The following is a 15,509-nucleotide window of genomic DNA, read 5'->3' as shown; positions in this document are numbered from 1 at the left end:
GGCTGTAGGGGCAAGTGCTGTTAGCGAGTAGCAGCAGCACCTATACACAGACAAAGATCCCCGTGTAGCCTCTAACAGGCTGTAGGGGCAAGTGCTGTTAGCGAGTAGCAGCAGCACTTATACACAGACAAAGATCCCCCGTGTAGCCTCTAACAGGCTGTAGGGGCAAGTGCTGTTAGCGAGTAGCAGCAGCACCTATACACAGACAAAGGTCCCCCGTGTAGCCTCTAACAGGCTGTAGGGGCAAGTGCTGTTAGCGAGTAGCAGCAGCACCTATACACAGACAAAGGTCCCCCGTGTAGCCTCTAACAGGCTGCAGGGGCAAGTGCTGTTAGCGAGCAGCGCCTATGAAGGCTACCGGCACTGTGGCACACGAGGGGGCGGGTCGCCAGCAACCACGCCCGGCCGTCTTTGTCTCTCCCCCAGTGGCGATGTTTACTGCACAACGTACCGGGTTACTCATTTGAGCCTGAGTCGTCCTAGGTGAGGCCCGGTTCAGATAATCGTCACCGGTGGTGTTGGCCGTGAGCGAGAATCGAACCCGGGACGCCGGGTTCGTAGCGCAGCGTAGCGCTAACCGCTGCACCACCGCTCCCCACGCACACACAGACACACACAGAAGCACAGACACAGACACACACACAGACACACACACAGACACAACAACAACAACCGCCATTCGCCACTAAGTGGCGGTGACGTCACAACGACGCTTGTGCCAGGCTATGTGCACCCTGAGGCCACGTGAAGTGTCGAACGCCCGCTGGCAGGAGGTCACGGGGCAGACCCAGGTGCCACGGGTCGACTGACTGAGATGACTGGATGATGCACCACCTGTGCCCCCTACTGTGCCAACCTGCTGTGCTTTAGCCACCCGGCGCTCCGCTCGTTGTTGTGAGCGTCGCTCCTCCGCCCTCCGTTGTTGTTGGAGGGCGACTGCCTCCAACTGCCTGGTAGCAGCGTCCTTCACGAGCCTCCTCCACAGAGGCCGATCTTGACACCGCTGGTACCAGTCATCGGCAAGTCCACTCAGCTCCACGTCCTCCTGTATCACATCACTCCATCTCTTCTCTAGCCCGTGCCGCGCCCGTTTAGCCCCCTCGATCCGGCCGAGCAAAAGCTGTTTTAGGAATGCGGTGGCTGGGCATGCGGGCTACATGACCCAGCCAGCGCAGCCTTGCCTGCCGGAGGAGCTCACCGATGGGACCTTGCCCAGATCTTTCAAGGATTTGTGAGCTCCTCACACAATCCAGCCTGGTTAAACCCAGGATGGATCGTAGGCAGGCCAGCCTAAATGTTTCTAACCGGACGAAGATGCTCCATTAGTGGGGTCCACGTTTCGCAAGCGTAGAGAAGGGAGGGAATGACCGTGGCCGAGAAGACCTGAAGCTTAGTGCGGAGCGACAGACCAGGTAGCTTCCACACAGCGTTACGCAACCGATGAAAAGATATTGCCGCTCGACTGATTCGGAGTGAGACCTCTGCTGTTAAACACAAACACACACGCAAACACACACAAACGTACACACAAATACACAAACACACACGCAAACACACACACAAACACACGCACAAAGATACAAAATCACTTTGGCTTTTGAGGTTTTCTGAGAGTGACGTTTTAATAATATAAATGAAAATCCCATTATGGGGAAATGAAATGTTCCGGACCTCCTGCGCGCCGATTTTGGTTTTCTCGAGCTGGAAACCCGCCACCAATCACCACCACCACCACAACCACAACCACCACCACCAAACCACCACAACCACCACCACCACAACCACCACTACCACCACCACCACCAAAGCACCACAACCACCACTACCACCACCACCACCACCACCACCAAAGCACCACAACCACCACCACAACCACAAAACCACCACGACCACCACCACCACCAAACACCACCACCAAAGACAAAGATCCCCCATGTAGCCTACGGCAGGCTGTTGGGGCAAGTGCTGTTAGTGAGCGAGTGGCAGCGCCTATGAAGGCCGGTACGACACACACATACAGACACACACACAGACACACACACACACAGACACACACACAGACACACACACAGACACACACACATACAGACACACACACAGACACACACACATACAGACACACACACAGACACACACACAGACACACACACATACAGACACACAGACACACACATATACAGACACACACACAGACACACACACAAACACACACACAGACACACACATACATACAGACACACACACTGACATACACACAGACACACACACATACAGACACACACACAGACACACACACAGACACACACACATACAGACACACAGACACACACATATACAGACACACACACAGACACACACACAGACACACACACATACAGACACACACATACATACAGACACACACATACAGACACACACACACATAGAGACACACACACAGACACACACACACTGACACACACACAGACACACACATACATACAGACACACACATACAGACACACACACATACAGACACACACACAGACACACACACACACAGACACACACACAGACACACACAGACACACACACATACAGACACACACACAGACACACACACATACAGACACACACAGACACACACACAGACACACACACACATACAGACACACACATACAGACACACACACGTACAGACACATACACACAGACACACACACAGACACGCACACACATACAGACACACACATAAAGACACACACATACACACACGCAGACACACACATACAGACACACACACACAGACACACACACAGACACACACACAGACACACACACACATACATACACACACATAGACACACACATACACACACACATACACACACGCAGACACACACACAGACATACACACATACAGACACACACACAGACACACACACAAACACACACACACAGACACACACACACACATACAGACACACACATACAGACACACATACAGACACACACACACAGACGCACACACATACAGACACACACACAGACACACACACATACAGACACACACAGACACACACACAGACACACACACACATACAGACACACACAGACACACACATACAGACACATTCACACAGACACACACACAGACACGCACACAGACACACACATAAAGACACACACACATACACACACACAGACACACACATGCAGACACACACACATACAGACACCAAAAGATCAAACAGATCCCCCGTATAGCCTTAAAAACTGTAAGGGCAAGTGCTGATAGCGAGCACCTATGAAGGCCGGCACGGCACACGAGGGGGTGGGTGGCCAGCACCACGCCCGGCCGCCTTTGTCTTCCTAGTGACGATGTTTACTACTACACACCGCACCAGGTACTCATGCTCACCCAGCCACGCACGCATTGACTCACCCAGACACCCACCCACTCACTCACCCACCCACTCACTCACCCACCCACCCACTCACTCACCCAGCCACCCACCCACCCACCCACTCACCCAGCCACCAACCCACTCACTCACCCAGCCACCCAACCACTCACTCACCCACCCACTCACCCAGACACCCAGCCACTCATTCACTCACCCAGACACCCACTCACTCACTCAGCCACAAACCCACTCACTCACCCAGCCACCCAACCACCCACCCAGCCACCAACCCACTCACTCACCCAGACACCCACCCACTCACTCACCCACCCACTCACCCACCCACCCACTCACTCACCCAGCCACAAACCCACTCACTCACCCAGCCACCCAACCACTCACCCAGCCACTCACCCAGCCACTCATTCACTCACCCAGACACCCACCCACTCACTCACCCAGCCACAAACCCACTCACTCACCCAGCCACCCAACTACTCACCCAGCCACTCACCCAGCCACTCATTCACTCACCCAGACACCCACCCACCCACTCACTCACCCAGACACCCACCCACTCACTCACCCAGCCACCCACCCTCTCACTCACCCAGCCACAAACCCACTCACTCACCCAGACACCCACCCACTCACTCACCCATCCACTCACTCACCCAGCCACCCACCTACCCACTCACCCAGCCACAAACCCACTCACTGACCCAGCCACCCAACTACTCAATCACCCAGCCACCCACTCATTCACTCACCCAGACACCCACTAATTCACTCATCCAGACACCCACCCATCCACTCACCCAGCCACCAACCCACTCACTCACCCAGCCACCAACCCACTCACTCACTCAGCCACCCAACTACTCAATCACCCAGACACACAATCATTCACTCACCCAGACACCCACCCATCCACTCACCCAGCCACCAACCCACTCACTCACCCAGCCACCAACCCACTCACTCACTCAGCCACCCAACTACTCAATCACCCAGACACACAATCACTCACCCAGACACCCACCCATTCACTCACCTAGCCACCAACCCACTCACTCACCCAGCCACCAACCCACTCACTCACTCAGCCACCCAACTACTCAATCACCCAGACACACAATCATTCACTCACCCAGACACCCACCCATCCACTCACCCAGCCACCAACCCACTCACTCACCCAGCCACCAACCCACTCACTCACTCAGCCACCCAACTACTCAATCACCCAGACACACAATCACTCACCCAGACACCCACCCATTCACTCACCCAGCCACCAACCCACTCACTCACCCAGCCACCAAACCCACTCACTCACTCAGCCACCCAACTACTCAATCACCCAGACACACAATCATTCACTCACCCAGACACCCACCCACTCACTCACCCAGCCACAAACCCACTTACTCACCTGGCCACCCAACCACTCACCCAGCCACCCAACCACTCACTCACCCACCCACTCACCCAGCCACTCATTCACTCACCCAGACACCCACCCACTCACTCACCCAGCCACAAACCCACTCAATCACCTAGCCACCCACTAATTCACTCACCCAGACACCCACTCATTCACTCACCCAGACACCCACCCATCCACTCACCCAGCCACCAACCCACTCACTCACCCAGCCACCAACCCACTCACTCAGCCACCCAACTACTCAATCACCCAGACACAATCATTCCCTCACCCAGACACCCACCCATCCACTCACCCAGCCACCAACCCACTCACTCACCCAGCCACCAACCCACTCACTCACTCAGCCACCCAACTACTCAATCACCCAAACACAATCATTCACTCACCCAGACACCCACCCATCCACTCACCCAGCCACCCACCCACTCACCCACTCATTCACTCACCCAGACACCCACTCTGTGTGTGTGTCTTTGTGCGTCTCTGTGTGTGTGTCTTTGTGTGTCTCTGTGTATGTGTCTGTGTGTGTCTGTGTGTGTGTCTGTGTGTGTCTCTGTGTGTGTGTCTGTGTGTGTGTCTATGTGTGTCTGTGTGTCTCTGTGTGTGTCTCTGTGTGTGTCTGTGTGTGTCTCTGTGTGTGTGTCTCTGTGTGTGTGTCTGTGTGTGTGTCTGTGTGTCTGTGTGTATGTGTCTGTGTGTGTCTCTGCGTGTGTGTCTGTGTGTGTGTCTGTGTTTGTCTATCTGTGTGTGTGTCTGTGTGTGTGTCTGTGCGTGTGTCTGTGTGTGTCTATCTGTGTGTGTGTCTTTGTGTGTCTCTGTGTGTGTGTCTTTGTGTGTCTCTGTGTGTGTGTCTGTGTGCGTGTGTCTGTGTGTGTGTCTCTGTGTGTGTCTGTGTGTGTCTCTGTGTGTGTCTCTGTGTGTGTGTCTGTGTGTGTGTCTATCTGTGTGTGTGTCTGTGTGTGTGTCTGTCTGTGTGTGTCTGTGTACGTGTAACGTGGGGTCACACTAACTCCGGTAGGGTTGGTCTGACACCCACCACACTCTGGTGAGGAGAGAGCTAGACGCATTGACCCAGAGGGTTCATGCATGAGCCCTGCCTGGCTGCCTGTCTGATGGTGATGATGATGCTGTGATGACGATGTTATGGTGATGATGATGTTGTGATGACGATGGTGATGATGTTAATGACGATGTTGACGATGTTGGCATTTGCCTTGCAGGGTTCTGCACGATGATGATGATGTTGTGGTGATAATGATAATGATGTGATGATAATGATGTTGTGATGATAATGATGCTGTGGTGATAATGTTGTGATGATGATGATGTTGTGATGATAATGATGTTGTGATGATAGTGATGTTGTGATGATAATGATGTTGTAATGATAATGATGTTGTGATGATAATGTAGTGATGATAATGTTGTGGTGATGATGTTGTGATGATGATGTTGTGATGATAATGTAGTGATGATAATGTTGTGGTGATGATGTTGTGATGATAATGATGTTGTGATGGTGATGTTGTGATGATAATGTTGTGATGATGATGATGTGATGATAATGATGTTGTGATGATAATGTTGTGATGATGATGATGTTGTGATGATAATTATGTTGTGATGATAGTGATGGTGTGATGATGATATTGTGATGATAATGATGTTGTTATGATAATGATGTTGTGATGATGATGTTGTGATGATAATGTAGTGATGATAATGTTGTGGTGATGATGTTGTGATGATGCTAATGATGTTGTGATGATGATGTTGTGATGATAATGTTGTGATGATGATGTTGTGATGATAATGATGTTGTGATGATAATGTTGTGATGATGATGATGATGTTGTGATGATAATGATGTTGTGATGATAGTGATGTTGTGATGATGATGTGACGATAATGATGTTGTGATGATAATGATGTTGTGATGATGTTGTTGTGATGATAATGTAGTGGTGATGATGTTGTGATGATGATGTTGTGATGATGATGTTGTGATGACAATGTTGTGATGATGATGATGTTGTGATGATAATGATGTTGTGATGATGTTGTGATGATAATGTAGTGATGATGATGTTGTGGTGATGATGTTGTGATGATAATGATGTTGTGATGATAATGATGTTGTGATGATGATGTTGTGATGATGATGATGTTGTGATGATAATGATGTGATGATGATGTTGTGATGATGATAATGTTGTGGTGATGATGTTGTGATGATAATGATGTTGTGATGATAATGCTGTGATGATGATGTTGTGATGATAATGATGTGATGATGATGTGATGATGATGTTGTGATGATGATGTTGTCGTGATGATGATGTAGTGATGATGATGTAGTGATGATGATGATGTTGTGGTGATGATGATGTTTTGACGATGTTATGATGATGCTGATGTTATGACGATGTTATGATGACAATGTTATGATGCCGATGTTATGATTATGATATGACGATGTTATGAAGATGATGTTATGACGATGATATGATGACGATGTTATGGTGACGATGTTATGATGACGATGTTATGATGACGATGTTATGACGATGTTATGATGATAAGACGATGTTATGACAATGTGATGACGATGTTATGACGATGTCATGATGACGATGTTATGACAATGTTATGATGACGATGTTATGATGATGTTATGATGATGTTATGATGATAATGTTATGATGATGATGTTATGACGATGTTATGACGATGTTATGATGATGATGTAATGATGATGTTATGATGATGATGTTATGACGATGTTATGACGATGTTATGATGACGATGTTATGTTGACGATGTTATGACGATGTTATGACGATGTTATGATAACGATGTTATGATGATGTTATGATGATGATATGATGATGATGTTTTGACGATGGTTTGACGATGTTATGATGACGATGTTATGATGACGATGTTATGACGATGTTATGATGATGTTATGATGACGTTATGACGATGTTATCATGACGATGTTATGATGATGATGTTATGACGATGTTATGATGATGTTATGACGATGTTATGACGATGTTATGATGATGTTATGACGATGTTATGATGACGATGTTATGATGACGTCATGATGATGTTATGACGATGTTATGATGATGTTATGATGATGTTATGACGATGTTATGACGATGTTATGATGATGTTATGATGATGTTATGACGGATGATGTTATGATGACGATGTTATGACGATGTTATGATGATGTTATGATGATGATGTTATGATGATGATGTTATGATGATGTTATGATTATGTTATGACGATGTTATGATGATGTTATGATGATGATGTTATGATGATGATGTTATGACGATGTTATGACGATGGTATGATGATGTTATGATGATGTTATGACGATGTTATGACGATGTTATGATGATGTTATTATGATGTTATGACGATGTTATGACGATGCTATGACGATGTATGACGATGTTATGATGATGTTATGACGACGTTATGATGACGTCACGACGACGACGTTCCGTGGCAGGGTGCTGCACGAGCACCTGGGGGAGAAGAGGGTCTCACTGTCCCTGCGCTTTGACGAGGTGTGTGAAGACGACCTCGTCAACTTCACCTGCGTGGTGGAGAACTTCGTGGGCCGTAGGGCAGGGACGCTGCAGCTTCAGCTCGAAGGTGCGTGGGTACTTGTGGGTACTTGTAGGTCCCTGTGGGTACTTGTAGGTCCCTGTGGGTACTTGTAGGTCCCTGTGGGTACTTGTAGGTCCCTGTGGGTCACTGTGGGTACTTGTAGGTCCCTGTGGGTACTTGTAGGTCCCTGTGGGTACTTGTGGGTCACTGTGGGTCACTGTGGGTCACTGTGGGTACTTGTAGGTCCCTGTGGGTACTTGTGGGTTCCTGTGGGTACTTGTGGGTTCCTGTGGGTCACTGTGGGTACTTGTGGGTACTTGTGGGTCACTGTGGGTACTTGTGGGTACTTGTGGGTCACTGTGGGTACTTGTGGGTCACTGTGGGTACTTGTAGGTCCCTGTGGGTACTTGTAGGTTCCTGTGGGTACTTGTGGGTCCCTGTGGGTACTTGTGGGTCACTGTGGGTACTTGTGGGTACTTGTGGGTACTTGTAGGTCCCTGTGGGTACTTGTGGGTACTTGTAGGTCCCTGTGGGTACTTGTGGGTGCTTGTAGGTCCCTGTGGGTACTTGTGGGTTTTTGTGGGTACTTGTGGGTTCCTGTGGGTACTTGTGGGTTCCTGTGGGTCACTGTGGGTACTTGTGGGTACTTGTGGGTCACTGTGGGTACTTGTGGGTACTTGTGGGTCACTGTGGGTACTTGTGGGTACTTGTGGGTACTTGTGGGTTACTGTGGGTACTTGTGGGTCACTGTGGGTACTTGTGGGTACTTGTGGGTCACTGTGGGTACTTGTGGGTACTTGTGGGTCACTGTGGGTACTTGTGGGTCCCTGTGGGTCCCTGTGGGTACTTGTGGGTCACTGTGGGTACTTGTGGGTCACTACGGGTACTTGTGGGTCACTGTGGGTACTTGTGGGTTCCTGTGGGTCCCTGTGGGTACTTGTGGGTCACTGTGGGTACTTGTGGGTACTTGTGGGTCACTGTGGGTACTTGTGGGTCACTACGGGTACTTGTGGGTCACTGTGGGTACTTGTGGGTACTTGTGGGTACTTGTGGGTCACTGTGGGTACTTGTGGGTCACTGTGGGCACTTGTAGGTCCCTGTGGGTCCCTGTGGGTACTTGTGGGTACTTGTGGGTCCCTGTGGGTACTTGTGGGTACTTGTGGGTCACTGTGGATACTTGTGGGTAATTGTGGGTCCCTGTGGGTACTTTTGGGTACTTGTGGGTACTTGTGGGTCACTGTGGGTACTTGTGGGTACTTGTGGGTCGCTGTGGGTACCGGTGGGTACTTGTGGGTCACTGTGGGTACTTGTGGGTCACTGTGGGTACTTGTGGGTACTTGTGGGTCACTGTGGGTACTTGTGGGTACTTGTGGGTCACTGTGGGTACTTGTGGGTACTTGTGGGTCACTGCGGGTACTTGTGGGTACTTGTGGGTCACTGTGGGTACTTGTGGGTACTTGTGGGTCACTGTGGGTACTTGTGGGTACTTGTGGGTCACTGCGGGTACTTGTGGGTACTTGTGGGTCACTGTGGGTCACTGTGGGTACTTGAGGGTCACTGTGGGTACTTGTGAGTACTTGTGGGTTCCTTTGGGTACTTGTGGGTACTTGTGGGTACTTGTAGGTCCCTGTGGGTACTTGTGGGTTCCTGTGGGTACTTGTGGGTACTTGTGGGTACTTGTAGGTCCCTGTGGGTAATTGTGGGTACTTGTGGGTTCTTGTGGGTACTTGTGGGTTCCTGTGGGTACTTGTGGGTACTTGTGGGTTCTTGTAGGTCCCTATGGGTACTTGTGGGTACTTGTGGGTACTTGTGGGTCACTGTAGGTTCTTGTGGGTTCTTGTGGGTACTTGTGGGTTCCTGTGGGTACTTGTGGGTACTTTTGGGTTCCTGTGGGTGTCTGTGGGTTCCTGTGGGTTCCTGTGGGTCCCTGTGGGTCCCTGTGAGTACCTGTGGGTATCTGTGGGTATCTGTGGGTCCCTGTGAGTACCTGTCGGTATCTGTGGGTATCTCTGGGTGACTGTGAGTACCTGTGGGTATCTCTGGGTGCTTGTGGGTGTGTATTGGTACCTGTGGGTGGGGTGGGGTGGCCGGTCTGGTCCGGGCCGGCCTGGTAGGGGCAGTGGTAGGGGCAGTGGTAGAGGTAGTAGTAGGGGTAGAGGTAGTGGTAATGGTAGTGGTAGGGGTAGTGGTAGTGGTAGGGGCAGTGGTAGGGGTAGTGGTAGTTGTAGGGGTAGTGGTAGGGGTAGTGGTAGGGGTAGTGGTAGGGGTAGTGGTAGGGGTAATGGTAGTGGTAGGGGTAGAGGTAGTGGTAGTGGTAACGGCAGTGGTAGGGGTAGTGGTAGTTGTAGGGGTAGTGGTAGGGGCAGTGGTAGTGGTAGGGGTAGTGGTAGGGGTAGTGGTAGTGGCAGTGGTAGGGGTAGTGGTAGGGGTAGGGGTAGTGGTAGGGGCAGTGGTAGGGGCAGTGGTAGAGGTAGTGGTAGGGGTAATGGTAGTGGTAGGGGTAGAGGTAGTGGTAGTGGTAGGGGCAGTGGTAGGGGTAGTGGTAGTTGTAGGGGTAGTGATAGGGGTAGTGGTAGGGGTAGTGGTAGGGGTAATGGTAGTGGTAGGGGTAGTGGTAGTGGTAGGGGCAGTGGTAGGGGTAGTGGTAGTTGTAGGGGTAGTGGTAGGGGCAGTGGTAGTGGTAGGGGTAGTGGTAGGGGCAGTGGTAGGGGTAGTGGTAGGGGTAGTGGTAGGGCTAGTGGTAGGGGCAGTGGTAGGGGCAGTGGTAGAGGTAGTGGTAGGGGTAATGGTAGTGGTAGGGGTAGAGGTAATGGTAGTGGTAGGGGTAGAGGTAGTGGTAGGGACAGTGGTAGGGGTAGTGGTAGGGGTAATGGTAGTGGTAGAGTTAGTGGTAGTGGTAGGGGCAGTGGTAGGGGTAGTGGTAGTTGTAGGGGTAGTGGTAGGGGCAGTGGTAGTGGTAGGGGTAGTGGTAGGGGTAGTGGTATGGGGCAGTGGTAGGGGTAGTGGTAGGGGTAGTGGTAAGGGTAGTTGTAGGGGCAGTGGTAGGGGTAGTGGTAGGGGCAGTGGTAGTGGTAGGGGTAGTGGTAGGGGTAGTGGTAGTGGTAGGTGCAGTGGTAGTGGTAGGGGCAGTGGTAGTGGTAGGGGTAGTGGTAGAGGTAGTGGTAGAGGTAGTGGTAGGGGCAGTGGTAGGGGCAGTGGTAGGGGTAGGGGTAGTGGTAGGGGTAGTGGTAGTGGTAAAGGCAGTGATAGGGGTAGTGGTAGGGGTAGTGGTAGGGGTAGTGGTAGGGGCAGTGGTAGGGGTAGTGGTAGGGGCAGTGGTAGTGGTTGGGGTAGTGGTAGGGGCAGTGGTAGTGGTTAGTCTTAGTGGTAGGGGCAGTGGTAGAGGTAGTGATAGGGGTAGTGGTAGGCGTAGTGGTAGTGATAGGGGTAGTGGTAGGGGTAGTAGTCGTGGTTAGTGTTAGTGGTTGGGGCAGTGGTAGGGGTAGTGGTAGGGTTAGTGGTAGGGGCATTGGTAGGGGTAATGGTAGGGGTAGTGGTAGGGTTAGCAGTAGGGGCAGTAGTAGGGGTAGTGGTAGTGGTAGGGGTATTGGTAGGGGTAGCGATAGGTGTAGTGGTATGGGTAGTGGTAGGGGTAGGGGCATTGGTAGGGGTAGTGGTAGGGGTAGTGGTAGGGGTAGTAGTAGGGGTAGGGGCATTGGTAGGGGTAGTGGTAGGGGCATTGGTAGGGGTAGTGTTAGGGGTAGTGGTAGGTGTAGTGGTAGGGGTAGGGGCATTGGTAGGGGTAGTGGTAGGGGTAGTGGTAGGGGTAGGGGCATTGGTAGGGGTAGTGGTAGGGGTAGTGGTAGGGGTAGGAGTAGCGGTAGGGGTAGTGGTAGTGGTAGGGGTAGCGGTAGGGGTAGCGGTAGGGGTAGTGGTAGGGGTAGCGGTAGGGGTATTGGTAGGGGTAGTGGTAGGAGTAGCGGTAGGGGTAGTGGTAGGGGTAGTGGTAGGGGTCGAGTTAGGAAAGCCGGCCTACGTGCTGCAGCTCAGCCTGTTACTAAGCCCCACCCACACTGATCACCCACCCACTCACCAACCCACTCACCCACCCACCCACTCACCAACCCACTCACCCACCCACTCACCAACCCACTCACCCACGCACCCACCCACCCACCCGCTCACCCACCCACCCACCCGCTCACCCACCCTCCCACCCACTCACCAACTCACCCACCCACCTACCCGCTCACCAACTCACCCACTCACTCCAACACCTCCCACCCACCCACTCACCCACCCGCTCACCCACTCACCCACTCACTCACCCACCCACCAACTCACCCACTCACCCACCCACCCACTCACCCACGCACCCTCCCACCCACCCGCTCACCCACGCACCCTCCCACCCACCCGCTCACCCACCCACCCACCCGCTCACCCACCCACCCGCTCACCCACCCGCTCACTCACCCACCCGCTCACCCACTCACCCACCCACCCACCCACCCGCTCACCCACCCACCCGCTCACCCACCCACCCACTCACCCACCCACTCACCCACCCACCCATGCGCTGTGTGTGTGTGTGGGACAGAGCCGGCTTACATGCTGCAGCTCATCCTGGGACTGAGCATGATCCTGCTGCTGCTGTGCACCTCGCTCTGCCTCTACCGCTGCTACAAGATAGACGTGGTGCTCTGGTACCGGACTCACTTCGGCTTCGACGAAGCTCGAGGCGGTGGGTCGCACGCACACGCCTCGGTGACTCGGAGATGTTGACTACCTCGCCCGGTGTGCAGGAGGTCGTGGGTTCGATCTTGACCCTGACGATGCCTGCTGCTGCTGTATATTTGGAGTCTGCGTGTCTCTCTCTCTCTCATCATCATCACGGTAGCTAGGAGATGTTGACTACCTCGCCCGGTATACAGGAAGTCGTGGGTTCGATCTTGACCCTGACGATGCCTGCTGCTGCTGCTGTATATTTGGAGTCTGCGTGTCTCTCTCTCATCATCATCACGGTAGCTAGGAGATGTTGACTACCTCGCCTGGTCTGCAGGAGATCGTGGGTTCGATCCCGACCCTGACGATGCCTGCTGCTGCTGCTGTATATTTGGAGTCTGCGTCTCTGTCTCTCATCATCATCATCATCACGGTGGCTAGGAGATGTTGACTACCTCGCCCGGTATACAGGAAGTCGTGGGTTCGATCTTGACCCTAACGATGCCTGCTGCTGCTGTATATTTGGAGTCTGTGTCTCTGTCTCTCATCATCATCACGGTGGCTAGGAGATGTTGACTACCTCGCCTTGGTATACAGGAAGTTGTGGGTTCGATCTTGACCCTGACGATGCCTGCAGCTGTATATTTGAAGTCTGCGTGTGTCTCTCTCTCATCATCATCATCACGGTGGCTAGGAGATGTTGACTACCTCGCCCGGTATACAGGAAGTCGTGTGTTTGATTTCGAACCTGGCGATGCCTGCAGCTGTATATTTGGAGTCTGTGTCTCTGTCTCTCATCATCATCACGGTGTCTTGGAGATGTTGACTACCTCGCCCGGTGTAAAGGAAGTCGTGGGTTCGATCTTGACCCTGACGATGCCTGCTGCTGCTGCTGTATATTTGGAGTCTGTGTCTCTGTCTCTCATCATCATCATCATCATGGTAGCTATGAGATGTTGACTACCTCGCCCGGTGTAAAGGAAGTCGTGGGTTCGATCTTGACCCTGACGATGCCTGCTGCTGCTGCTGTATATTTGGAGTCTGTGTCTCTGTCTCTCATCATCATCATCATCACGGTAGCTATGAGATGTTGACTACCTCGCCCGGTATACAGGAGGTCGTGGGTTCGATCTTGACCCTGACGATGCCTGCCGCTGCTGCTGCTGTATATTTGGAGTCTGCGTGTCTCTCTCTCTCTCTCATCATCATCACGGTAGCTAGGAGATGTTGACTACCTCGCCCGGTTTACAGGAAGTCGTGGGTTTGATCCTGACCCTGACGATGCCTGCTGCTGCTGTATATTTGGAGTCTGCGTGTCTCTCTTTCTCTCTCTCATCATCATCACGGTAGCTAGGAGATGTTGACTACCTCGCCCGGTGTACAGGAAGTCGTGGGTTCGATCTTGACCCTGACGATGCTTGCCGCTGCTGCTGCTGTATATTTGGAGTCTGCGTGTCTCTCTCTCTCTCTCTCATCATCATCACGGTGGCTAGGAGATGTTGACTACCTCGCCTGGTATACAGGAAGTTGTGGGTTTGATCTTGACCCTGACGATTCCTGCAGCTGTATATTTGAAGTCTGCGTGTGTCTCTCTCTCATCATCATCATCACGGTGGCTATGAGATGTTGACTACCTCGCCTGGTATACAGGAGGTCGTGGGTTCGATCTTGACCCTCACGACGCCTGCAGCTGCATATTTGGAGTCTGTGTCTCTGTCTCTCATCATCATCATCATCACGGTAGCTAGGAGATGTTGACTACCTCGCCCGGTGTGCAGGAGGTCGTGTGTTTGATCCCGACCCTGACGATGCCTGCTGCTGCTGCTGTATATTTGGAGTCTGTGTCTCTCTCTCTCATCATCATCACGGTAGCTAGGAGATGTTGACTACCTCGCCCGGTATACAGGAAGTCGTAGGTTCGATCTTGACCCTGACGATGCCTGCTGCTGTATATTTGGAGTCTGTGTCTCTCTCTCTCATCATCATCACGTTAGCTAGGAGATGTTGACTACCTCGCCCAGTATACAGGAAGTCGTAGGTTCGATCTTGACCCTGACGATGCCTGCTGCTGTATATTTGGAGTCTGCGTGTCTCTGATCATCATCACGGTGGCTAGGAGATGTTGACTACCTCGCCCGGTCTGCAGGAGGTCGTGGGTTCGATCCCGACCCTGACGACGCCTGCAGCTGTATATTTTGAGTCTGCGTGTGTCTCTCTCTCATCATCATCATCATCACCCTCCTCATCCTCCCTCCTCCTCCACCTTTCTCCCCCACCCTCTCTCTCTCTCTAGTCCTACATAAATACACATTCTCAATCTGAATCTTTAC

At 51.8% G+C, this 15,509-nt stretch overlaps 1 protein-coding gene across 1 annotated transcript in view; it reads left to right on the top strand.

Annotated features, from left to right (window-relative positions):
- LOC116957127 (interleukin-1 receptor accessory protein-like 1-B) overlaps positions 1 to 15,509 on the top strand; it is a 181,625-nt gene that overhangs the window by 144,398 nt on the left and 21,718 nt on the right. The window contains exons 10-11 of the mRNA XM_076055253.1: positions 8,375 to 8,520; positions 13,055 to 13,198. Of these exons, the coding sequence (XP_075911368.1) occupies positions 8,375 to 8,520; positions 13,055 to 13,198 (290 nt within the window). The remainder of the gene's footprint in view (positions 1 to 8,374; positions 8,521 to 13,054; positions 13,199 to 15,509) is intronic.

This window comes from Petromyzon marinus, chromosome 70 (assembly GCF_048934315.1).
Source record: "Petromyzon marinus isolate PM22_M1 ecotype Great Lakes invasive population chromosome 70, UKy_Petmar_22M1.pri1.0, whole genome shotgun sequence".
NCBI classification, from domain to species: Eukaryota; Metazoa; Chordata; class Hyperoartia; order Petromyzontiformes; family Petromyzontidae; genus Petromyzon; species Petromyzon marinus.
Note: the sequence above shows the minus strand (reverse complement) of the source record. Positions and strands in the feature narration are given on the sequence as shown.